Source organism: Talpa occidentalis, unplaced genomic scaffold (assembly GCF_014898055.3).
Source record: "Talpa occidentalis isolate TD23 unplaced genomic scaffold, MPIMG_talOcc4v2.1 talOcc4.13, whole genome shotgun sequence".
NCBI lineage: Eukaryota > Metazoa > Chordata > Mammalia > Eulipotyphla > Talpidae > Talpa > Talpa occidentalis.
This window is the reverse complement of record NW_023601322.1, coordinates 68698348-68725514: the sequence shown is the minus strand read 5'-3', so window position 1 is coordinate 68725514 and position 27167 is coordinate 68698348. Positions and strand designations below refer to the sequence as shown.

Here is a 27167-nt window from a genome sequence, read left to right as displayed (position 1 = left end):
GTTCTCATCTGGGTTAAAACAAAACAAAACCAGGCCCTCGGGTTAGGAGTGGAGGATGGGGACCAAACCACACTGGGAAGTGTGAGCAGAAATGAGTGTGACACCCTGAGTTCTGAATCTAAGTACTTGTCTGCTAAGAGAACTTCAACAAGTCTTGTCCTCACTCTGAGCCAATAAAATTCAAAACACTGGACTGAACAAGAAATCACTAAGATTTCTTTCAGTTCTTATAGACAATGATTTTAAAAGGTTGGCTGGGAGAAGGAAGCATAAAAGCTCAAATCTGGGGCCTCCGTGGTGGCACAAGGGGTAAAGCACCACAATATGAGGCAGTCCGCAGCCTCTGCAGCGTGGGTTCATTCCCTGGCCATGGAGCAACCCGCATGGCGCAGCAGACCTCTCCGGACTCACCTGCTGCTCCCCTCAGCAGTGTGTCTCAGTCGGTCTGCCTGTTCTGTTCCCCATTCTGTCTCTGGTGAATCCTCTCACCCCCCACACCTCTGGCCTGTATCCCAGCTCTTGTATGAATAAATGAATAAATCTTAAAAAAAAAAAACAAAAACTCAAATCTGGAGATGCAGGAAAGAAAGGGAGTAAATGATATGTTCTATTCACAGGGACGAGTTAGGCTGGAAACCCTTTCCCAAGGCTGGGTGAGATAGGCCAAGGTCCAGCTCCCCTCCTCTGCAAAGCCTTCCCAGGTTGAGTCAACCACATGCACCTCCAAGTTCCTATAGCCCTTTGCACAAGTTTTTGTAAGGCATTTTCCATATCGTATTATAATGGGAACTTTTATCTTGTGGCTGGTAGCTATGTCCCTGGGTAACATTCCCAGTCTTGAAATTCCTTCCCAGGGAACCTGAATCCAAAAGGAAAGAACAGAGAAAAGAAGGGTGGACTCCCACAAACCTTCCCCTTTTCCTCCTCACCTCCAATCTTAAACTCACTACCAAGAGAAGCACGCCCATCGGCCTGCCTGCCACACTGCCTCACCTGTGTACTATGTCAAATCCCATTTGTTTGAACTGTATTTTCATTTCCCTGCTCTCTCCTTTAGTCCCTCAGGCTCCTTCTACAACTTACACACTCTGGGTCCCTTCCCATCTTCTGCTCCAGTTCTCTGAAAACTTCCCAATACTGCCATGAGAACAGGTTTGAGGGGACATTTTTTTTTAAAGATTTATTTATTTATACAAGAGCTAGGGTACAGGCCAGAGGTGTAGGAGGGTGAGGGGATTCACCAGAGACAGAGCAGGGAACAGAACAGGCAGACTGACCAAAAGCACTGCTGAGGGGAGCAGCGGGGAGACAGGAGAGGTCCACTGCGCCATGTGGGTATCACCCTGGCTGGCCAGGAATTGAACCCACACTACACAGGCTGCAGACAGCTTCACAGTGCTGTGCTCAACCCACTGTGCCACCGCCACCAGGGAGGTCCAGAGAGGACATTTTCTCTTCAAAAATATCAGCTCGTTTCAAGGTTTGAAGAGCCTGTTATGTTCTGGGGATCACAGGTGCTAGTGTCATGTTCAGCTGGAAAGTCAGGTTGGGAGCAGTGGGAGATGAGCAGGACAAGTAGGCTAGAACCCACCTTGGTGAAAGATTTTGTCCCATAGGCCTTGGAAGCCACAATAATTCTGTACAGGTTGGAACTCACACCCATTCTGACCATCCCCTCCTATCTCTTTCTGTCCCCCACAGCCTGTTCCATTTGGCTTATATCAAAATCTTAATGACAACAAAGATATATTGAGAACCTTCACTATTCACATTACATCATCTCCACCTTGCAGCACTGATAAGGTAGAGATTATTATTATGCCCACTGCACAGATGAGGAAAATAGTGCTGGGAAGTGATTTGCCCTAAGTTACAGCTGGGGAAAAAGCAGAGCCCAATTTCATTTTTTTCCCCTGATTTAAATAATTTGATTATTCTCTGCAGTAGGATGTTAAAAAGGTCCTTAAATCCTTACTTTTTCAAAATTGGCACAGGCTTTTCAGACAGTTCTCAGGTTACTTAATAGCTAAAGGGATTCGTTCAATCAGAATTATTACAATTTCTCAGGAAAAGGCAGGAACACAGTCTAATTTCTTAACTATTCATTATACTATTTGATCCCTGCTCTCTACCTCTTTCCAAATCTCTTCTTTGGGGGAAAAGTTAAGGATTGCTATAGGTTTTGAGGTGTAGAGGGAGGACAGAAAACGAGATAGTTCTGGAAGTAGAATTTCCAGGTTCTGGTGAGGCCTGTCTCACCCAGCCTTGCTCACCACTCTGTGCTGGGCAGTCTCTTCCTCCTCTCCCCATCTCCTGTCTTGGTTCACCTGCTTACTACAGTTCCCACATTATCCTTCACTTCTTCAGGTACCATTTGCCCTTGTCTTTCAGGTTTGGGGTAATACATTGGCTCTGAAAATGTCCAGATGGACCATGATGCTTTGGAAACCTTTGAGCTAATTCAGATACCTGGAGAGAATGACTGTATCTTTCCTCTTCTTTCCCCAACTCTAACAAAAGGGACCTGGCCTCATGCAGGCTTCTAAGCTCTTCAGCAAAGGTTGGCTCCTCCCTAGCCCATTTTCCCCGGTACCCTCTCACAAGCTAGATGTAACCACATGTGCTTCCCAGTATATGCCCAGGTCTTGAGACCTTTGCCCATGCATTCTCTCTCCCTGGAATGCCAGTGTCTCCTCTACTACACATTTTTCACCAGGAAAACGAATTATTCTCAGTCTCGACTCAAATATGACCTCTATAGCCACTGAACTCCTCATCCCCAGATCATCATTTTTTGCCTGGATTACCCCCTCACTGGTCTCCAGAACACCACCCCTATCCTAAACCATCCACTTCTCACACTGCTCTCAAAGTAACCTTTCTAAAATGCAAACTTGATCTTATCACATCTATTTAAAGACTCTTAAATGGTTTCCCATGCCCTCAAGGTAAGTCCTAACTCCTTAACCTAGTTTAGGAGACTCTTCTACCCCACTCCCACCCATCTCTCTTGCTTGGTATCTGTGGGCCCTGCCCACCCCCACAACTGTACTCTAGCCAAATTTCTTAACATGTGAATGCAGTTTCTTGAAACTTGCCTATTCACTTAACCCTTCAAGGTATTCCCTTGGCCTAGAAGCCTAGAACTCTCCTTCCTTCCCTTTTCACAGTTAAATTATTTTAGGCAAGTCTCAGCTTGAACTCACTTCACCATAGAACCTTCCAGAACCTGGCCCCTCCCTCAGTAAACAAGCTCTCTCTGCTTCCTGTCCCCCATAGCGCAGTATTCCCTCCAGTACAGCATTTATCCTGCTTGGTACCACCTACATGTTTACTCCCATGTCGCCCACATCCACCTGGAAGCTTAATTCATTCTCTGATCATCCAGAGCTAGTAGCGGTGAGATCGCCATGAACAACTGCTGAATTGCTGAGCGAATAAATCCTTCCCTGTCTTCACAGTGCAGACTCACGCACCCATTGCGCCTTCTCTAGCATCCTCACAGTTACTATTCTGGACTACAGGTGACTGCTACTCTGGGGACTCCTCTCTGTATGGCTTGGGATGGTACTTTTAATGTTTGCACTCCAGTACCATATACAGTACTCCACATTTATCCTTCCATGCATCCTCTCATTATTTTGGCCAAACATTTATTGAGCATGTACTATGTACTGCATACTGTGGGTGCAGCGATAAACAAAGATGAGGGGCCCTGCCTCAGTTCACATTCTAGTGTAATATATGGATGCCTGGTGAACAAGAACTTCAGCACTTCATAGTCCTACTGGGAGGCCCATGAGGGAGTTTGTCTGGAACTACAAAGCAGGGAGCAGGGAACACAGGCTGTGGGGGAGACCTCTGGACCTCCCTTTGTGCAGGCTTCCTTGGGACTAGCCATCAAGTAGAAGCAGCAGCAGCAGCAGCAGCAGTGAGAAAGACAATGGAGGAAAGGAGGGCTGAATGGAAAGGATACCTAAAAACAGGAAAGTGTTGCAGCCCAGTGCCCACAACTACTTTGCCCAGGTAACTGGCTTTCTTTACTCTGGAGGGGAAAAAAAGAGACACAGAGGAAAAGACATAAATGGACAGATGACAGAGGATAAGAGAGAGAAAAGAAAAAAGGTGGAACAGAGAGGAGTTAGAAGCACAAGGAGATGGAAGAATGGAGGCAAAGACTTAGTCTGCAGGATTGAGCCCTGTGTACGTTGCTGGAAGGCAGCTCTGGGGAGTAACTCCTCATTTTTGTTGCTGGGGGGAAAAAAAGAGTATTCAATTTTGAGTCTTTGGGATTCCCTAGATGCTTTCCAGAACTCACTGATCCCTCAAAATTGTCTCAGATTCCATCTGGCCATCCCAGGAGACTTCTGCCAGGAACCTGCCAGCCCTCAAACCAGGATATACTCCGTGTGGACTCTCAAGAGAAAAGAACAAGCAAACGAAGAATATAGTTGCTCTGAGAACAGCAACCCTTGCTTTTCATCTTCCTCAGAAAAGATCATAGAAAAGACCTTGTGTTCACCATCTGTTTTCTCACTAGGGGCTTTAGACTTGGCTCTCTGAGATACCGTCTGATACAGTCTGACAGTATCCTAATCTGCAAGCACAGAGCAAAAACTTCCCTGAGCTGGGAGCTGGGGAGCCAAGGGCCCCACCCCAGGAGCCTCCAGATGCCAAACAGGAGCCTGAGTTCTTAATAGCTCTGCTTATCCTGCCAGCAGCTTCAGCTGCTCGCTCCTGAGGCTGCGATGCCATCTGCTGCTCAGTTTAGGAAACTGGCTGATTCTGGCTACACAGTCAAGGCCCAACCCAGCCAGGCAGTTGGGCAAGAGGCCTGATGGGTCTCAGGAGAGTCATGTCTTTGTCTCTGGATAGACCTACTTCTGGGCCTCAGGACAAAGCGAATGTTCTAGTCCCATCATTCTTCTTAGATTAAGCAGAAGGCTTCTTTCACAAGAAGGCGCCCTAAGGGTTCTAGAGGGATGAGTGGGTTGTCCAGTGTCATCTAAAGGTTAAATTGCCCAGAAGGATCCCAGCCTACTTTTGAAGTTCTGCAGCTTTCCTTAAAGCACTTTTTTTTTTGCAGGTTTAACAAAGATTATTCCAAATTGTATTAATTGGGTGAATGAAATAACGAGGTCAGGCCTAGAGGAAATGGGACTTTGAAGAAAGAAGCATGTTCATGCAGAATTGAAATAAGACTTTCAGACACCCAGTGGGTTTCTGAAGCTCCTGCCCTCTGTGTTGGCCCTGTTTAGGCCTCAATCCAGGCAGGGTTAGAGAGGACACACTCTAACACCTGTCACATGTCTATTGAAGTAATGGTTAGTTCCAGGAAATCTTCTGCAATCCAGTTGTGGGAGCCAGCTACCAAGGTGATCCCCATGATCCCCATCTCCTGATAGTCACACAATCCAGTCCCCTCCCATGTAGTATCAGTGATTATCTGTGGGACCAATAGAATTGACACAAGCAGGGGCATGTGACTTCCAAGATAAACTTATAAAAGATGTGTGGCTTTCTTTTGGTCACTTTCTCTTTTCTCTCCCTCTCATTACTGACTCTGGAGAAGTCCGTTACTGTATCCTGAAGAGCCCTAGGGAGAGGCTCATGTGCTGAGGAACTGACACCTCTGTCAGCCCCCACTGGAGTGTATTGGAAACAGCCCCTCTAGCCTCAGGCAATACTTCAGATGACTGACAGTCTAAGCACTGCAACCTCATGAGTGACCCAGACTCAGCTCAGCTCAGCTGCTCCCAGTTTCTGACCCTCTGAAACTGAGTAAGATAAATGCTGGTTGTTTGGGAAATAATTTGTTACTCAGCAATATAATAGACCAAACATACAGTATTATTATATTATGGCTATTACGGCACATCATCAGCTGGATATCACTTCATTTCCTTCTAAGATCTGGCATCTTGGCACCACCCCCTCATTCTAACCTTATCTCTCACCATCCCATCCTCTCTCAGGTTCAGCCTCATCCTATGCCCAGTTCTGCCTCAGAACATTTGCTTTTTTCTCTGCTAAAGACCCCTCACATACACCCCTAAATCTCTTTATGGTCACTTCTTTATCTCCCTCAGTGATATTCAAATGTAACCTCTTCAGTGTAGCCTTGCTTGACCCCCTATACCCTTAAACTGCAATTCCCACATCTACCTATCCTTTTCTCTATTAAAAAAACATTCTGAACTCTTATATAATAATAAAATATTATTTACATATTTACCTTGTAATTTCTATCACTGCCACTAGAATATAAGATCCATGAAGGCAAAAATTTGCATTTTGTATATTTTGGCCATCGCTCTAACCCCAGCATCAGGCATAGCAGTAAGCATGTATGTAGATGCACACTACATTTTTAGTTGAATGGGGGAAAAATGAATATCATAATTCACCAATTATAGTACATCTTCTAGATTCCATGCCATGTATTACATGACATATTATGTTGTCACATAAATTTATTTTATTTTTTTTAAAGATTTATTTATTTATTTATAGAAGCACTGGGTACAGTCAGAAGCATGGGAGGGTGAGAGAATTCACCAGAGCCAGACCAGGGAGCAGAGCAGGCAGAAGGACCGAAGCACACTGCTGAGGGGAGCAGCGGGTGGCAGGAGAGGTCTGTGTGCCATGTGGGACCCTCCTCCGGTGGCCGGGGAGCAGCCGGGGATCGAACCGGCGCTGCAGAAGCTGCAGGCAGCTTCACAACCCAGCGCTCAACCGCTGCGCCACCAGGGAGGCCTTATCACATAAATTTAAATGTATTATTCCAAGCAGTGCACAGAGAGTAGGACCATAAAAAAGAACCTGCTTTGCTGCTTGCTAAATAGCGATTTTCCTCTGAGTCATGCATGTTACTGCTCTGAGCCTCAATTGTATTCATCTATAAAATAAGGCTTGTGTAACCACTCTGCCCTATCATCAAATGATGATAAATATTATAGCAGTTGAGCGCAGCACTGTGAAGCTGTCCACAGCCTCTGCAGTGCGGGTTTGATCCCAGCCGCCGGGGAGCTACCCACATGGCCCGGCAGACCTCTCCTGTCTCGCCCGCTGCTCCCCTCAGCAGTGTATTTCAGTCAGTCTGCCTGTTCTGTTCCCTGCTGTCTCTGGTGAATCCTCTCACCCTCCCGTACATCTTGCCTGTACCCTAGTTCTTGTATGCATGAATAAATAAATCTTTTTTAAAAATTAACAAATGATATAAGTATGCTTCTGAAATCCATTCCAAAGACCACATGTACCTCTGTATGTGTGTGTGTGGAGGGGGGGGATCAAAGAGTTTTGGGAAATGTAGGTTCCTATATTCTAATCCTTTGTGGACATTCAAAATGACATTAGCATAGGAAAGGCTCTGAAAATCAAGTGCTGAAGGGCTTCTCGCAACAAACCTGACTACATTTGGGGAAACCTTGGTCTCTATAGTTACACAGTATTCCTTCATTATCAGGATGGTACTGATACTTTAGAAGGAATTCTACAGTTCTTGGAATAGATACTCCAGTGGGATGGGGGGTGAGATTCACAACAGCTGAATTGGAGACTGGGTAGGGGAGGAGGAGGAGGAGGAGAAAAGAGGGAAGGAATGTGAAAACAAGGAAGAGGAGAATAAGAAGAGAGAAAATAGTGGTGAAGGGAGTAAAGATAGTTAAACTCATGCCCTTGGGAAAAAAACTGCAGAACAAAGGCAACCTGAGATTTTCTGTTTGCGGGGGCGAGGCTGTGGGAGGGAAGCCACGAGTGCTGCCCCCTAAGTCTCCCTTATTCCTTTAAGTATTGTCTCTGCCAATTTCCGCAGCTGGAGTTCAGGCTTCCTTTTCAGCTTCAAGGAACCACTGATTGAAGAGATTTCTTCTTTATCAGGGAGGATAAATCAGGTAAACCAAATCAGCATCTTCTCAATTTGTTGTACTTATTAAGTGCCTGAAATAGCAGGTGCCATTTTTCCTTTCCTTGTGAGCAATGAGCCATCTTGGCAGCCTTCATCTCCCCTGAGCACGTCTGGCTTGGAGAAAGAAGAGGAACACCCATTTCTCCAGCAGAAATTTCTGAGGCTAACTGGGGTGCAAAGAGGCTGGCATATTTAAATCTTTAGGTAGGGCCCCCTCAGTTTGGACCAAACCTTAAAAAAGGAGATGCTCTTGCTCTTTCTGGCACCTGCTCACATTTCCAGCCCTAGTAGTGAGGAAATCCTTTGTTATAGCTTATCTTGGTCTTTTTCCTACAATTTCATTTTTTGCTCTTTCTCTTATCCCAGAGGGGAATGATCTATCATAAATTTTATGTCTAGTGTATTGTATAACCAATACAGTAACAACCAATCTCTCTTGGGATATCATTATGAATACTATTTAAGGAACTTCATTTCCCACCAATCAGAAGACTAACCTTTTTTTTTTCCCTTTTTCTTTTTAAATAATGAGATTCAAGGGTGCTATAGGTTAGGCACCTGTCTGATTCCTTATGTATGATATCATATCTCATCTTCACAACAACGTAAAAGGCAGAAATTATAATTCCCATTTTATAGGTGAGGGAATTGAGGTCCAACAGTCCCTTACCTAAAGTCAAACAGACGATGTGGCAGAGCAAGAATCAGATCCATGCTGGTCTCCCAAATCCATGTTCCTTCTACCTAGAAGACTTGTATATATTTGGGTTATTCCCCAAACCCACAAACATGGAATTCTGGCTATTATCGCACGCCCAATAGTACAGAGTAAACAGCTTCAAAAGCTGCAAGTAACCCCCTCCAGGCTTTTCTGTGACCAAATCTGAACTCATGCTACCTGATGTACACTGGTCTCAACAGACTGTAAGCTCCATAATGGTAAGGATCACGTCTGTTTATGCATCACCACACCCTCTGAGTGCCTAGCACTGGGTCAGCCCCCTGCTAGACACTCAATGTTGGCTGAATGAATGAACAAATGAAAGACAATGACAAAAGGAGACGACCCTATAAAGCAAGATAAAAGAAACTAAGACAAAGGTTTAAAAGGTCAACGTTCAGTTTAAAGAAGAAGCAAGGGAGAAGAGTGGGTAACCGGGAAAAGAATGCGAGACAGCAAGATAAGAAAACTCAGCACAAACAAGCAAGATAAAAATAGCCTCTCTCCACTGTCCTTTTAAAATTACTTTCTATATTTGAGCCTAATGTGACAAATGAAATCTCCTCTGTAATTTCCCATGTGTTCAGCTTAATGAATTTCCGGCAAATGGTTTCAGTATTGGAGGTCCAATTTGGACATTGTGGGGGTGGGGGTGGTGAGAAAATGAGGGGTATGGAAATAGACTAACAAATTGAGTCTAGAAATGAAGGGGTGATTGGAGGCATGTGAGGAGGGAGCTGAATCTTGGAACTTGTTCAACTCCAGGAAGGACTGGGAATTAATTGGTCTTACTCTAGCTGATGTCACCATGTTTCCCTGCAAGCCATAGAGGGAGCCCAGAATCCCAGGATGCCTTGCAACTAGTCTTTGTACCACACTGCTTATCTTCTAAAGAGTTTTATTTGTTTACATAGAGGGCATTGTGATTTAATTTCAACCACTGGACAGAAAAAGAGACCTTAATTCTTTCAGAAGGCATACCATAAATGTCTTTATGAGGGAGTCAAGTAAGAAAGAAGTAGTATGGGAACATACATTCTACCCCTTTTCATCTATTAATACTCATTGCCCATCAAATGCTTTGCATCTCTGTATAGAGGAAGGAACTCTGAGAGGCCATTGGCCCCAGCATAAAAACTCTTTTCTAATCCTTAAAATTGGCAATAACTATGCAGTCCACAATTATAACAGAATTGCGGGTCTTTCAGGTCCCTAAGTTTGCTTTTCATTGTTTTTTTTAATCATTTTATTGAGCTATTAAGTCACCTATCATACCAATTCACCCATTTAAAGTGTACAAGTCAATGTTTTTTTATTATATTCACAGGTATGTGCAAGCATCACAATTTTAGAACATTTTTATCACCTCAAAAAGAAACTCCACAACTTTTAGCTATCACCGAAGTGATATCTCCCCACCAGCCATTAGACTAAAGTAATCCCTAATCTACTGTCTATAGATTTTCCTACTCTGTCTATTTATAAGAATGAAATCAGGGGCCTCCCTGGTGGCACAAGGGGTTAAGACATAACCTATGACGATATCTGCTGCCACTGCAGCATGAGTTCACTCCCCGGCCAGGGAGCTACACACGGCGCAGCAGGCCTCTCCTGACTCGCTCACTGCTCCCCTCAGCAGTGTATCTCAGTCAGTCTGCCTATTCTGCGCCCTACTCTGTCTCTGGTGAATCGTCTCACCCCCCACTACACACCCCCCCCTCTGGCCTGTACCCCAGTTGTTGTATGCATAAATAAATAAATGTTTAAAAAAATGAATGAAATCAAACAATATGTGGTCTAATTTCTTCATGTAATGTTTTCAAGGTCATTCATGTTATAGCATGAATCAATGCTACATTCCTTTTTATGACCAATAATATACCAACTTTGTTTATCCATTTGTCAGTGGATATTTGGGTTGTTTCAAACTTTTAGCATTTATGAATAATGCTGTTATGAATACTTGTGTGTAAGTTTTTGTGAGGGCATACATTTTCATTTTCTTGAGTATATATCTAGGGGTGGAACTTCTGAGTCACAGAGTAACTCTATGTTTAATCATTTGAGGAACTACCAAATTGTTTTCCAAAGTACTACTGAGTGAGTTCTGGTATCAATGATAATGTGGCAAGGAGGGAGGTGGGGCAGGTATCCCCACATCAGGAAGCAATGCTTGCGACATCAGGAAGGCATCTAACAATTTAGCTCAATTCTGACCCCAGCTATCTGGAAATAGTATAGATTCTACAGGTTAAGGGTTCAATCCTACAAGAGTGGCCCCACTCCCACCTCCACCATTTCAGATGCCAGTTGAAAACCCAGGTTGTTATATGTGTTTATGATGAACTGGCTATAAACAGAGGTTCTCACAATCCCCTCTTCAGGTTTGATTAATTTAGTAGAATTGCTACAGAACTCAGAGAAACATTTTACTTACTGGATTACCAGTTTGTTATAAAAAGTTATTATAAAGGATATAAGGGTCTCCCTGGTGGTACAGGGGTTGAGCGCAGCGTTGTGAACCTGTCCTCAGCCTCTGCAGTGAGGGTTCAACTCCTGGCTGGCCAGGGAGAGACCCATATGGAATGACAGACCTTTCCTGTCCTGCCCGCTGCTCTCCTCAGCAGTGTTTTCAGTCCGCCTGCCTGTTCTGCTCCCCACTCTGTCTCTAGCTGCCACCAGACCTAATGCCAAATGATACTGATAGTATTTGTCTTTCTTCCCCTCTACATGTTAAGCTTTAGGCCCCTATTGCTCTGACCTTATCTGCTGTGCCTGAACATTGTCTGGCAAATGACAGATGTTCAGTAAATGTTGACTGATTGAACAAATGATTAAATATTTTTTTTTTTTTTTTTTTTTTTTTTTTTTTTTTAATAGAGGCATGCTTTATTTGTTTGCTGGTTGGTTTGTTTGTTTTGTTTATACATGCACTGGGTACAGTCAGAAGCGCGGGAGGGTGAGAGAATCCACCAGAGCCAGAGCGGGGAGCAGAGCAGGCAGAAGGACCGAAGTACACTGCTGAGGGGAGCAGCGGGCGGCAGGAGAGGTCTGCGCGCCATGTGGGACCCTCCTCCGGTGGCCGGGGAGCAGCCGGGGATCGAACCGGCGCCGCAGAGGCCGCGCGCAGCTTCGCAACCCAGCGCTCAACCGCTGCGCCACCGGGGAGGCCCAGATTAAATATTTTTCTACTGGTGGTTCTTGTCCAGGGAGAAGAGGAAAAGAGAAATCTCAGAGGCAATGGGCATCAAGAAGGCAAACAAGAAGAGGCTAGACAGAAGAGAATAAGAAAGTCAGGAAGGTAGGTTGGGGACCTAGTGTCTCTTGGGACCTAGTGTCTCAGTTTTCCATTATGAAGTCAAACTCAAAGCTAAAGAAGCTACCTTAATTCTTTGTTTTTCACCTGTATCTTCTTCTAGAAATTTTCCTTTTTCTTTTTTGTTAGTATTCCTAGCAATTTTGTCTTTGCAAGAATAAGAAACAAAAAAGGAGAATAGTGGTTTGATAGGTAGAAAACCACATTAATCTACTCACCAAAATTAATTCAGATTTTAAAGAATTTAGCTAAGACTGATTATACAGTATTTTTTTTAATAGAATATGAAATCCAGGGCCTCCCCAGTGGCACAGTGGTTGAGCGCTGGGTTGCGAAGCTGCCCAGAGCCTCTGCAGTGCCGGTTCGATCCCCGGCTGCTCCCCGGCCACCGGAGGAGGGTCCCACATGGCGTGCAGACTTCTGCTGCCCGCTGCTCCCCTCAGCAGTGTACTTCAGTCCTTCTGCCTGCTCTGCTCCCTGCTCTGACTCTGGTGAATTCTCTCACCCTCCCGTGCTTCTGAGTGTACCCAGTGCTTGCATAAATAAATAAATAAATCTTTAAAAAAAAAAAAAAAAAAAAAGAAAAGAAAATGAAATCCAAATCTACATTTTCCTCCAAAAGATAATGAATCACCTATAACTACATTACAATATGATCTGAGAACATGACTCACTCACTGCTCATCCTTACTCTTTTTTCTTTTTTAACATTTATTTATTTTTGTAGAAGAACTAGGATATAGGCCAGAGATGTGGGAAGTGAGAGGATTCACCAGAGACAGAGTGGGGAACAGAATAGGCAGAGCTACTGAAATACACTGCTGAGGGGAGCAGCAGACTAGACAAGAGAGATCTGCTATTCTATGTGTGGGTTAGCTCCCTGGCCGGGGATCAAACTCATGTGAGTTCTATGGTTGCAGATAGCTTGATAGTGATTAGACTTAACCCCTTGAGCCACCAGGGAGGACCAACTCAGCCTTACCCTTAATGACTAGCCATCCTTACACATAAATCCTGCCTTCTGCCTGGGCAATCTGGATCCAGTTGCCACCAGGTCATTGGTTCCTCTCTCCCTAGTATCTCCCTGGCCTCAACTGCTCTCTGTATTTTCTCTGAAAGTGCACATGCTCATATGCACAGAAACCTCATCTTTCCTTTTCATGAATCCTTAAGGGTAACTCGGCCTTCTCCATTTTGTGTGTTTGGAAGGAATGAAAACAAAATATGAGATGCCAATGCAATTTCTCCTTTAGCAGAGCTCTGCAGGACAATTACCCACCAAATCTGCCTTTATAGCTCTCATAACCCTCCTTTACAAACACACTGTGACAGGTGATGCGGACATTGATTATGGCAGCAGTCTTCAGCCACATTCCAATTTAACTGCAAAGCAGAGCTCCTGCCTACCAGCCCAGCATTGATCATATGACTTTTAAAATTACTGTATTTATGTAAGCCTTTTTCCAACCAGGGACTGTGTCCAATTTCATCAAAAAGGGAGGATTGTGCTTGCCACTTCTCCAGTGGTTTTCTGGCTTCAGAGTCTAAAGTCTCTTGCTGGATCCACCTTAGGGCCCTTGGCTTTCTCAGTAGAGGTTTGTTAGGATTGGAGTGCTCAGAATGTACTGTTTTTCCAGTATGAAATAACTGAAGAAATAGGTTAAAAAAAAAAAAAAATGTTGGCATTGGGGTTTCCACTGGCTCACAGGGCAAAAATTCCAGGTAAATAGATCAGCAGAGCTGGGGGTGGGGAGGAGAGGTGAGGTCACTAGAAAGGGGGGGGGTGCTCTGAAATTTGGGTAATTAGGAAATGGATTTAGGTCTTACTGCTACTGGGAGCCAATCTTAGAAATGTTCAGTAGAACAAAATTATAGTTAACTCCAGCTAGTGGAAGAAGGACATTTTAGTGATCAAAATAAATGCTGGTAACCTGGTGAGCAATCTGTCCAGATGAAGGATTTGGCCTCTTTGGCTGATTGTGCCACGCACAAGAACAAGTCAGTAATTTTTGGCTGCTGCTGCTCAACTGGAAATGCCTCAGCAGGGCACCGGGCACGAGGTGCCGCGAGGTTAGGACTGTGGGAGGGACAGGCATAATCCACACGAAAACTTCCTAGACAGAACACGAAAACCAAGGTGACCTGTGTAGGTGGGGGATCCATTAGCCTAGTGACAGCTCTGCTAAGAGAAAGCTGAAAGATGGGCGTGGGCGGTGGAACAGGCGTGGGCCGGCCTGCGGGAAGGTGCGAGAGGAATCGGCGTCAGGGGGCGCTCGGGTACCGGTTGGCGAGAAGCAGGCCCCTCTAGGATGCACCGGGTTTTCTCTTTAGCCGCTCCAAGCCAGGACCCCCTCTCCATGCCTCTTTATTTGTAGATAAGAAATAGGACGGAGTCAAATAAACGTATGCCTTTCTCGAATTTGTATGCTCTCTTTTGGGGGGGGTATAATTCCTACGAGGAGCGCCCCTCTGCCACCGTGTTAGCGGTTTCCTAATTCGGCCTTTTGGGTGTGGCTTGGGGCCCCGCCCACTGGGCCCCGCCCCGCAGCCATCCCGGGGCGGGGCTCCCCTCGGCTCCAGCCTGCCCTTTCCCGTGCGGCTCCTGCCCCGGCTGGTGCACCTCAGCCTAGCTCCGAGCACGTGCGGGTGAGTACGGGTCAAGTGGGGAGAAACCTTAAAGGTTTAACTTTCCGGGGCGAGAGACAGCTGTGGGGCGGTTCTGCTGGGCCACTGGGTTCTACTGGGGCGAAATTGAGGTCCGTTCCCTTGTAATCCGGGGTCTGGAGGGCATCTTGAAGAAGCGCTGGGAGATCCGTAGCCCCCGCGTGGCCCCGTGTTCTCTCCCATCCCTTTTGTCCGTGGAAGCAACGATCTCGGTCTCGGAAAGCCTCGCTGGCGAGGCCTGAGGGACTCGGGGAAGGTTTGGGAGGAACACGTGTCCGGGTGCAGCGCGGTCAGTCCCTTCAGCCCAAGCCCCGGAAAGGGGCAGACTATTTTTAGATTCGTTTTCCGACCTGAGCATTGACCCTCAAGTTTCCTTTTCCTCTAAACTGTTTTAAGGAGGTTAGGCGTGAAATTGGAGAAGAGCCGGGAAAAGGTATGACCTTAGACATCCTAACCTTATATAAATAGGGTATATAAATGATAAGGGTGAGTGGGTAGGAATGTTTATTAACCTTCTTGCAAACATTTGGGTTATTGCTTTCAACCAGTAGTTGGGGTCCTTGTTAGGGAGGGCAACCTAACTGCCTCTAGTTCTTTCACACCCATTACTGCATCTTTATAAAGTGCTGCTTTTATTGTCCTTGAAGAGGTCCCATAACGAAGCCCTCCCCAATTTAGTTTTAACCAGCTTTTCCAATTTCCACTGCCCGTTAGTCTCTGGGATCACTTTACCCTTTCCACTCACCCATTATCTCCCTGCCTGGAATGTAACCACCTGCTAATAGCAAGTGTTTACTTAAATTTGCCCATTAAATTGGTATCTAATATTGATACTATCATATTGCAATTTATATTCTATTAAAGCCTTCCAACCAGTAGTTCTGTATACAAAGAACTACTAATCATCCCATTTTACAAATGGAGACCAAAGACTTTTTTATACGGGTGACTTTCCCAGTGTCACTTTTTTATACTGGTGACTTGCCCATTTGAGCAATAGAGCCACACTTCCTGATGCATAAGTAACAAAGGACGTGTGAAGATAAGGCTAGCCAAGGGAAAGCTATTAATCGTGTCATCTGCTATTTCTGTGGCTCAGCTTCACTAACTTACGGGATTTGAAACTATATAAGTGTCCACTAACTGTTGGCTAACCTGAGTGCTTTGATTGCAGAGGAGCCAGCCGTGGAATTTGGGCAAATGTGGTCCCAGGTGAGTGCAACTCCATTAGCCTAACTGGCCCCAGCTGTAGGCAGCTGCCTAGGTTGCCTTGTACCTAGGCAAGTGTTACACTGCTGGGAGAACAGCAGCCTATAGCTGGTTGGCATTCTGGGCTTGGTTCATGCCAACTCCCTTGTTAACTGTACCAGGATGCCAGCATAGTTGCTTGAACATTAAGGTTAAACCTGTAGGAGTATGATTTTATAGGGAAAAATTTAAAAACCCTGGCCTTTCTGAGTGGTTCTGGTCCGACAGGTTTGACTAGTATGAATCATACCTTGGAAACAGAACAAAGGTAATTGAGCCATCCGAGGGATGTATAAGTAGAGGGAAAAATAGATTTTTATATTTTGAGTGTCTACCAAGTGACCGGAAGGGACCTTATAGAGGGAGAAAGTCAATGGGATTTTTGCTAACTTCACTGAACTCACTCCCACTGCCCTCCCATACAAAACTTGCTGGGATGATCACTTTGTACAAGCTGGAGTTTACCTATGAGAATGCCATAGTAGGGAAATGGTGATGTGAACTTGCTTTTAAATTATAGGCATTCTCTAATGAAATGTAAAAGTAGCAATTGATTTAGAGTCTGTAAATAATAGGCTTACCCACAAAAGGTAATTCTGCTTTAGGCTGACAGTGGATTTATACTGGCTTACTGATTTGGGGGAGTGAACAAAGTTGTTGCCCCTTAGAGAGGTAAATTTCTAGTATCCTCTTCTAAAAAGACAGGCTTCTTAGTTCTAAGCAAACACTGATCACTTGGGGTAGTGCTAGAGATTATTCCATAGGATTGACTTAGTTTCTGCTTCTGTGAAAAGTGATATCCTCATTTCCACAGAAGGAACTGTTTGAGGATGTTGAAAAGGAGGCAGGAGCTATTTATCAAAGCTACTTTTTAAAATGGCATTTGGCTTTCACTTTAATAGGAGGCTCTGAGCTAAATGTTGAGTGCTTAATGAGAATACCACAGGTGTTCATTGAGACTAGCCTTTTACATATAGGCTGTGGGTTTGCTTTTTTTAATCGAGAAAGGAAAAACACCTGCATAGACACAGATGGGAGTCTTAAGGGACAAGCACTGTTGCCTTTTACATATAGATTTATAAGATTAGTGATATCACTAGAGCCTTAGAGGGATGGTAATCATTGACAATATAATGGGAAATAAAATAATTCCTAAGGATATTAAAAATACGGTAAATCATACTTGGCAGACAGCCTTCTGTTTCCATTTACAAAAAAGTGGCCTGAAGAGTTGCTGTTTTAGACTGGAGTGTTGCAACAGTGAAATCTTTTTCTTTTTAGGATGACTTGAAAGTAGGGCAGCCTTGGCCCTCCTGAAGAGAGGAAGGAAATTAGTGGCAGGTGGACTGTTGGAATGGCATTTTCAGGTAAATATCCCTATTCATTCTAACACCGACTGCCCTCCTATGTGCCAGGCTTGATTGCTAGTAAATGCCCATCAGAAACAATTGGGGAACAAAATCTTCTATATTGCACCTAACAAATTAGGGCTCTGGGCAGTGAAAAGCTGAATAGGATTTTGGTGATTATAGTCTTGAAGGGATGTAAGGATTTTTGAAATGATTTGTATCATTCCTTCTGAGGAACTTATAGTAAGATTTTAAGTTCCATGAGGGAAAGGATAGTATATCTTGCTTTTGTTCATTATTGGATCCCAAGCACAGTGCCTGGCACATAGTAGGAACTCCTTGAATGTAGAGTAAAATGACTGAAGACTTGGGAAAGTGATTCCTGTTTCCTATTTGTTTAAAGGATTTGGCAGCAGATTCTATAAATCAGTGGTATCAGGCCTCTATTTTGCAGTCAACATTCAATTCATAGAGATACCTATATTGATGTCTTCTAGGGTACCTGGGTAACAGAAACAAATAAGAAAGCTGTTTCAAGAATCCTCCAGCGGTTGTCAGCTGTCCAGGCCAGTGTGATGCCTTGGATAGTGTTACACTGTTGGAAGAGCAAATGCTGCCTTTATTAAGGTCTGGCTCCTAGCACTGTTTTGGTGTTAGGGCTGAGTACCGTTGGGCAGTATTTGGCACCTCTGAGAGTGGAGTACCTCCTCCTGTGGAGTTAGTCCTAGTCTGGGTGCAAACAATTTCATTTTTCTGATAGAAAAAGACCCTGTCTTAGGAACAGCCTATCATTCCTTTCCTTTTTGAATCCTAGGTGCCTTCACCTGAGTGAGAAACCTGTCTCCATCAGGACCTCAGATGTCTGACAGCCTGAGTAACACATGGAATGTATGTAGTGCTTTAGTCATATAGGTCCTAACTAACTTGCTTCAGCTCAGATGGGTGGTGTGAAATAATAGGAAAATATGTATGTCTATGTAGTGGTCTCTGCCCTCCCGTTCCTGGCACAGAGCTCCTAAAATCCCTATCATTTCTTAACCTGTTAAGAACATGACGGGCACCTTTTATGCTAATATTTGGTCTTTGACACTGGTTCCTTGATACTCAGCACATAAACCCCTTGGTTTTCCCAGTCATAAAAAGTCTTGTTCTAATGGGATCTGGTTACCAGAAAGACCAAGCAGCAATTAGAAGCTTGGAATTTTCAGCCCCACCCCCTATTCTCCAGAAAGGGGAGAGCTGCAAGTGAAGGTAATAACTGATTGTGACTCATCTAATGAAGCCTCATAAAAATTCTAATAGTATGGGCTTCAGAGAACTTCCAGATGGTGAGCACGTGGAGATGCTTAGAAAACAGCACTACCCAAGAGCATGGAAGCTAGGTGCCCCATCCCACATATTTTATCCTTTACATCACTAACATCTGTTAGTTTTTTATCTCTTACAATAAACTGGTAAGAGATAAATAAAAACTTTTTTTTCTGAGTTCTAGGAGCCTCTCAAACAAATTAGTTGAACTTGAGAGGGATGTGGGAACCTCCTATCTATAGCCAGTCTCTGGTAGAATCACTGATGACGTTCTGGACTTGTGACAATCTCAAATTGAGTTAAATTGTAGGGCACCCACCTAGGGACATACATTTGCTTGGTATGGGAACAAACTGTCACACATCTGGTATCAGAAGTGTGTGGTGGTGTGTGAGATTGAAGGGGGAAAAACAAAACAGGGAGATGTGAGGTTTTCTTTACAGGTGGAAAATAAAATTGTCATAAAAAGAAATACAAAAAGTACCAGAATTTTAAATACTATGACATAAACTAAGTGCATGACAAACTGCAGTGGCTATTTAAATTGACAAAATTTAAACAAAGTTTTTCCATCCCAGTATCTACACTTGGCTAGTGGTTACCATATTGGGTCGTTCACAACATTCCCACCAATGCCGTATGTTTCATTTTACATTGCTGTTCTTGTGCAGAGGTTGACAAACTTCCTGTAAAGAGACAGATGATATTTTAGGCTTGTGCACCATATAGTCTTGGTAGCAACTGTTCTGTTGTAACTACTGCACTTGCTGTATGGAAGCAGCCATAGGCAATATGTCAACAAATGAATATTACTGTGTTCCAAAGCAACTTTATTTATGGACACTGACATTGCAGTTTCATAGTTTTCAGTGTTGCAACAAAATATCCCGTTACCTCCATTCTAAGCTTGAGGGCCTTTCAAAAAACAGGTGGCAGGATGGAATTGGCTTTTGGGCTATAGTTTGCCAACTCTATTCAGATCTCAGTGACAGATTCAAAGCCAGTGCCAATATGTCATCCTAAAAAATTCTTGTTATCAATACTGGGCCTTATATGCTATATCATTTAAAGGACCAAGGTGACTTTAGTAAAATTATCCAATAGTAGAATACCCCTTTTTGTGTTTGGGGCTCATTATGTATACTATTTGCATGGGTTACTTTGATCATGGTAGTTCTTTCCACTTGTGTACACCTAAGGTAGAGATCCTAGGAAAGAACAGCAGTCTTCACTTTCCAGCAGAGCCTGATTGTAAACTCAGTCCTAGGCTGTGAAATGGAAATGGCTCTTCCATAAGGAAGAGGGAAATTCTGGGACCTCAAGTTTCTCTGAACATAGATTGCCTTCCTGATCATGTAAACCTATCAGAATGCAAAAAGAGTCCCCCGTGCTGCTACTTGAAAAGGGATAATTCATTTGATGATTGTGCCTGTATTCAATACCTCAAGAGGTTTCAATAGCTTAATCGTGCATATTAAAATAATTTAATGGGATTTTGTGCTTGACAAAGTGAAGTTAATTTAGTTACCTACTATTCCCTGTTGATTTTATTTCCTGGAGTGTCTAAGGTGAAGTAAAACATTTCAAAGCATCTCTATTCCTTTCCTTTTTCTATCCATTCCCCATTCCACGATGGAAAGAAACTGAATTGGCAGGGTTACTGATATGTGTAAATGTCCAAGTTGCCATCTCCTGCCATAGGCAGGAGTAAAAACACAAGTGCCCCCTCTTGATTGCTCTGCTCAAGTTTTAGGACCCAGTCCCATAATTATTAAGACATTGTTCAAAAGCAATGTTGAGTGGGCAACCTCAAGTATTGAGTGCTATGTCTGGCACCTATCTCCCTTTCAGGGTTAGAAGAAACTAGTGAAGTTTTGAATCACATCTCAGATTTTAATCAGGAAGACAAAACTCAGAGGAATAAATTTTGCAGGCCCCAAAGGGACACAAATAAGGTGGCGCTGTGCCAAGGATTTCACACAAAGGAAAACAGCGTGGTATGAGCAACTAATTAAGAACTTAAAAGAATGACAATGACTCCTGTGAATCTTGTTACTTAATTAGGGCTTTACGAACAGCTCCCCGTTAATGAACTTGTCAATATTCTTTTGGAAACAATTTCACTGAATTAGCAAGTCAACTATAATACTTAGAATGTCTACTTAATAACATCTTTCTCTTTACTGCTATTTAAGAATACTTTTAATGAGCCTCTGTGCTGGATCATATTTATCTGTCAATTTATTGTCCTAAGTCCTGGTTCAAAGGGGCCCTTATTTCCCAGTAAAGGCCCTTTAGGGTGTAAAAAAATTCTATACTGTTTAAGCATACTTAGTATTACCTACTACAATGGCATTAAAGTTTATCTTAGAATAGTTTGATTTACAGAAAAGTTAAGAGGCAAGCACAAAGAATTCCATGTTACCCAACCCAGTTTTTTCTAATAATCATGTCTTATATTAGCATAGTCAATCACAATTAATGGGCTGATACCAATACATATTATTAACTAAAGTTGATTTTCTTAGATTGGATTTTTCTGAGTGCAACAGATTTTGAGAGAAAGCACAGCGATAAAGTGCTATTCTCATCACATAAAATGATACATACTATCAACATGGCATAATTGTTTATATTAATCTTGGTCATCTGGATGAGGTCTTACTTGCCAGGCTTCTCCACTGAAAAGTTACTTCCCCACCCCTACCAAATACTGTACTCTTGGGAATGAGGTCACTGTTCAGCCCACATTTAAGGAGAGGGACGTTGTGCTCTCTTTGAGGCTGGAATGTCTATATAAGCTACCTGAAATTCTTGGGAAATGAATTGGTCTCAACCCTCGCTTACTTATTCAATTTGTTTATAGCACTGGGATTCTGGGTATTTTTAATAATCCTATGACACTATTTCTTTTGTTCACTATTTCTTTGTACTGGGAGTACTTTCAGCTTGATTCTGTAATCTTTCACTACACTCATCATTGTAAAGTTGATCTAACTGCTGTAGTTTTTTGTTTTTTAAAGATTTATTTATTTATGCATACAAGAACCAGGGTACAGCCAAAAGTGTGGTGGGTAGGACGGAGATGAGAGGATTCACCAGAGACAGTGGGGAGCAGAATGGGCAGAATGACTGAAATACACTGCTGAGGAGGGCAGCAAGTACGACAGAAGAGGTCTGCTGCACCATGTGGGTCACCTGGCCAGGGATAGCTTCATAGTGCTGTTGCTTAACTCCTTGCATGACCAGGAAGGCCTCTCATTTTTTGTTTTTGTTTTGTTTTGTTTTTTAGATTTATTTTTATTCATTTATACATACAAGAATAGGGGTATAGGCCAGAGGTGCAAGGGGTAAGAGGATTCACCAGAAGTGGGGGGCAGAACAGGCAGATCTACTGAAATACACTGCTGAGGGGAACAGTGGGAGAGACAGGAGAGGTCTGCTGTGCCATGTGGGTTAACTCCCTGGCCTGGGATTGAACTCAGGCCACAGTGGCTGTCAGTAGCTTGACAGTGCTGAGACTTTAAACCCCTGTGCCACTAGGGAGGTGCCTCTAATTGCTGTTGTTAAGCACTTCTCAATTTATGTCAATTTTAAATTTAGGCATATATATGTCCTGTCTTAGTTCTAGTCCCAGAGTCAACCATTTATCCAAGGCACCCTGGCTTCTTTTTTTAGAGAATGGTACACAGGAACCAAGAACTGGGCATTTAGACATGTTCTTGATACTAAGGTGCTGTCGCTCCTAAGCCCTGTCAGCTGATAGAAAAGTGACATGTGTGCGTACTGTGCCAACCAGGATCCTTAGGCTCATTGTCCCCTGCGGTCTAGAAACATTCCACGTCAAATATGCAATGTGTTTTATTCTCTGGTCTCTGTTTATTTCATCTAAAATAGCATCAGGCCTGTTGTCTTTCATAGTGGATGTTGTAGCCTTAGCGTGACTTATTTTTTTTTTTCAAAGATTTATTTTTATTTATTTATACAAGCACTGGGTATAGTCAGAAGCGCGGGAGGGTGAGAGAATTCACCAGAGCCAGAGCGGGGAGCAGAGCAGGCAGACGGACGAAGTACACTGCTGAGGGGAGCAGCTGGCGGCAGGGGAGGTCTGCGCGCCATGTGGGACCCTCCTCCAGTGGCTGGGGAGCAGCCCGGAATCAAACCAGCGCTGCAGAGGCTGCAGGCAGCTTCGCAATCCAGCGCTCAACCGCTGCGTCACCGGGGAGGCCCAGCGTGACTTATTTTTGCTCTATGCGCTCATAATAGATAGAGGGTGTGAATTTTGTAAGGGAGGAGCCAAATGCCAGCCCTGTTGTCCTAAAGAGTTGAGGAAGAGTGGAGATGCACTTACGGCACAGAACCTCTGAGATAGTATTTGGGCTTCACCAGTGTGGCAGATGGTAGAATATACTCTCCATCCCCTCCTTGTAATTCTGTAGAGGAGCACTGAGGTGGTTAAGTAAGGCAACAGCATGTTGGCCATCCCATCTAGTGATAGAGTAGATGTGAGACAATGAACAGAAGGGGAGAAATGCAAAATAGAAAAGTTATGTCCCAGTCTATACAACTCCTACTCCCAGGTAGCATTTTACTACATACTGCTATGGGCTTTATTATATGTATTATATATATATATATAATACAACAGCTGGGATATAGGCCAGAGGCACAGGAGGGTGAGAGGATGGGGAACAGAACAGGCAAAACATAGGAATCTCCCTGGCTGGCTGGGAATCGAACCTGCACTGTGGAGGCTGCAGACAGCTTCACAGTGCTGTGTTCAACCCGCTGCACCACTGGGGAGGCCCTGGGCTTCTATTTCTTAACCTTGGATAGTAGAACCCAATCATGATTTGTTCTTCCAGATGACACTACATGTTTAATTTCTCAGGACCCTAGCGTCCTTCTCATTTGTGCAATATCTCCAAAGCTAAGAGGTACTAACAACACCTATGCAAAATAATCATCTTGTCAAAAGATTGCTTATTTAACCCATACCCTTTTTATGAGTTTACAGCTAGATATTGGAGATAAGTGATAAAAAAGACAGTCTCTGCTCAGCGTAACATGATCTGTCAGGCATTGCACGGTCTAGCCCTTAACTAACTCATCTTATCTTTCCTCAGATTCCCTTCTGGCCACTCTGATTTCTTACAGTCCCTGATAATCCTATTGCTACTAGGTCTCCTCACATGTTGTTAACCTTTCTGATTCCAATTTCCTTCTGCTTCCTCTACTTTGAGATCTCAATTCAGAGAGCTTTTGGAGTTAAGTTACCTTTCCTGACTGACTGAGCACCCATTATATGTTAATATACGATATTTTACCACAGCTAAGCACAGGTGCCACTTAAAGAGTCCTTTGGAAAACATCTGACATCTATGTGTTGTAATGTATCCAAAATAGAGTAAGGCCATGGGCCTTAAAGTAATTTTAAGACATTTAAAAATTCCTCAAGAATTTACTTTTTTAAGAGGTCGGGAGTGACACTGGATTCCCTTTTTAGTTCTCTCTATATAGTAACTTATACATGTTAAATTAGGGAAAGTCCAATAGATACACTTTATCAATAAACTAATACATAAGAATACAGGTCATTCCTAGATTCATTCCAGACTACATCAAGAATATTTGCAATTAGGTGGTCTCAGTAAAAATTACATGCTAAAATTTTATTTTTTTTTTTTTTTTTTTTTTTTTTTTTTTTTGCTAAAGTGCTGAGCCACGTTCCTAACCTGTTAAAGTGTACCTTCCTTTCCAAAAGTCAGTAGAAGTCTAATATGGAAACCCTAGGAATTTAAAAGGTACTATACCAAAGGACATTAGGCAAGAAAAGAAAATAGATGTATTTATGTATATGGGGAAAGAGGTAAAATTCACTGTTGGTGCTAAGTTTACTTGGAAATTACTAGAGGTGTCAACTGAAAATAGTTCATTTAAGTACCAGGTAATCAGTCTGAAGATAAACTAGGAAGAAAAATAAAGCTAGGGATAATTAAAGAGACATGCCTAAGTTGTACATGAAGAAAATGCCAAAATGATAGACACAAATGAAACCTTAAGTGGTGAGTGATACTGTATCCAGGAAATGACAATATAAAATTCAGTTCTAAAGGAAACTTTAGCAACTTTGAAGTTTCTAAAAATCTCAAACAATAGGATTATTTTTAGAACTAGAAAAATTGATTCTAACATTCATATGGGAAAATTAAGAATAAACAATGTAAAGTTAAAGTCAAAGGAAGACTAGCCTTACCAGATATGAAAACATCAAAGAAATGAAACAGGGAGGTAATGCATCTGAGAGGATTATTTCATGAATAGAAAAGACAAGAAAGGACAAAAATAATTTTTTTCTTTACATAGTCATGACTTTGCCTTCTAAGTTAAAAACAAAATGAATCCTTAAAAGGAATGGTAGGTTGTTTTGTTGTTGTTGTTGTTGTTGTTGTTGTTTTTTTTTTTAAATTTTAATGAATGGCTAGATTTTAAATTTTTCTGTATAGGAAAATAGCATGAACCATTCCCCCCTCAACCTCCAGCAAAAAGTAAAAGCTGGTAAAAGATGTTTGCCAAGGGTTAATTTCCTTAATATGGTTTTTGTAAATCAAAAGTCAAAGCTAAATAATCCAATACATAGTTAAAAGATATGAACAATTAAAAGATGATGCTTAACCCCAGTTAAATAAAATCCATAGTTGAGGTTCCATTTCTAACAATCAGGTTGTCAGTTAGATTTTGATAAGTTATTGGAGAAAGAGGAAATAAACCGTCATTTATTCAGTGTATGATAAAAAGATAACATTAAGAATAGCATTCTAGTTTTTTTTTCCCCCAAAATTCATTTATTTATGCATACAAGAACTGGGGTACAGGCCAGAGGTGTGGGGGTGAGAGGATTCACCAGAGACGGTGGGGAACAGAACGGGCAGACTGACTGAAATACACTGCTGAGGGGAGCAATGGGCCAGTTAGGAGAGGTCTGCTGTGCCACGTGGGTCTCCTCCCTGGCCGGGAATCGAACTTACGCTTCAGTGGCTGTGGACAGCTTAATAGGCTGTGTCTTAACCCCTTGTGCCACCAGGGAGGTCCCAGCATTCTAGTTTTTTTTGTTTTTGTTTTTGTTTTTTTAACTTAAAAATGCATGTGCTCTGAAGCAATCCCAGTGCAATCAAAAGAATGTTTTGTGACATGTGAAAAGTAAATGAAATCCCAATTTTAATGTTTTTTGGAACACAGTCATGCTCATTTATTGAGGGAATGTTTGTCACTGCTTTGCACTATAATTGCAGAGTATTTCTGATAAAATTTTTAGCCCTCTACAGAAATTTTGCTGGCTGATGCTCTAGAACAGTTGTATATAATAAAAGTTTCTGCAATGACAGATATGGCCTCTACTCTACTAGCTAAATGAAGGTAATAAGATCAAGATGGTGAATGTGGCTTATGGCTGTTGGATGTTGCAGCTCTAGAAAATGAGGGGTTTATTTTCAACTACACATGGTTTTACATGTGTAGAGTAAAATGTATATAAATTTTTTTATATATCTTGAATAGTAGAAAACAGGAAATAACCTGTTGTCTATTGGAAAACTTTAAATATTGTACCAGCCAGACATTGGCATACTAGGCAGTTTTAGTGGAAGATAGCCAAAAAATTAAGTAAAATAAGAACAAAGCAGAACAGGCAGACAGACCAAAAGCACTGCTGAGGGGATCAGCGGGGGTGGGGGGGAACAGGAGAGGTCTACCATACCATATGGGAATCACCCTGGCCCAACCGGGAATCAAACCAGCGCTGCAGACAGTTTCACAGCACTGTGCTCAACCTGCTGCACCACTGGGGAGGCCCAAGTCTCAGCATTATGAAGCTACTAGTAGCCACTGTAGCACTAGTTCGATCCCGGGCCAGGAGCTAACCCACATGGCACAGCAGACCTCTGCTGTCTCGCCCGCTGCTCCCCTCAGCAGTGTATTTCAGTAGATCTGCCTATTCTGCTCCCCATTCTGTCTCTGGCAAATCCTCTCACCCCTGCCCCCCACTCCTCTGGCCTACACCCCAGTCTTGTGTGAATAAATAATCTTTTAAAAAAAAAAAAAGATAAAGTTTTGTTTCATGTATTGCTGGGTAATGAATCACCTTAACTTAGCAGTTCAAATAAGTATTAAAATTCCCTGGGTTGATTTGGCTTGGCTGGGTAGTCAGTTGTATGCCACATGGACTTAATTGCGGTTATAGCCACCAAGAAATTAATTTTTTAAGTAGCTGTTGGTGCTTGTTGTCACCTGGGACCTTGGCTGGGGCTGTTAAATGAAGTACCTTGATTCGTTTGACGTGATCTTTACATAATGGTTGACATTATGTAATATATGTCCTCAAATATATATGTCCGAAATATATGTCTCACAGTATGGCCACTGGGTTTCAAGTGGATAAAAGCAGATCTTCGAGTTATAGGGCTTTTCTGAATGCAGGTTAAGGGGACCTTGATTTCACTATTGAGAAAGAGTGGTAAAGAATTCGTCACCATCTTTAATTCATCATAAGAATGTACATATAAACCATGACTACAGATATAAAACGTTTATATAGGAAAAACTTAACCAACAGAAGGTAGCTTTATGTAGGGGAATAGAGATTGGGGGAAATTATTT

At 42.9% G+C, this 27167-nt stretch overlaps 1 protein-coding gene and 1 non-coding gene across 2 annotated transcripts in view; both read left to right on the top strand.

The window, feature by feature from the left end:
- Positions 1-14540: 14540 nt before the first annotated feature.
- The window catches only part of MATR3 (matrin 3), a 46594-nt gene continuing 33967 nt past the window's right edge, over positions 14541-27167 (top strand). The window contains exons 1-4 of the mRNA XM_054694338.1: positions 14541-14589; positions 15782-15819; positions 17137-17222; positions 18019-18092. Coding sequence (XP_054550313.1) covers positions 18063-18092 — 30 coding nt within the window. The 5' untranslated portion in view covers positions 14541-14589; positions 15782-15819; positions 17137-17222; positions 18019-18062. The remainder of the gene's footprint in view (positions 14590-15781; positions 15820-17136; positions 17223-18018; positions 18093-27167) is intronic.
- Positions 17748-17948, top strand: LOC119243843 (small nucleolar RNA SNORA74). Its single transcript, XR_005124845.1, has one exon. It is a non-coding gene; the product is annotated as a small nucleolar RNA SNORA74 (small nucleolar RNA).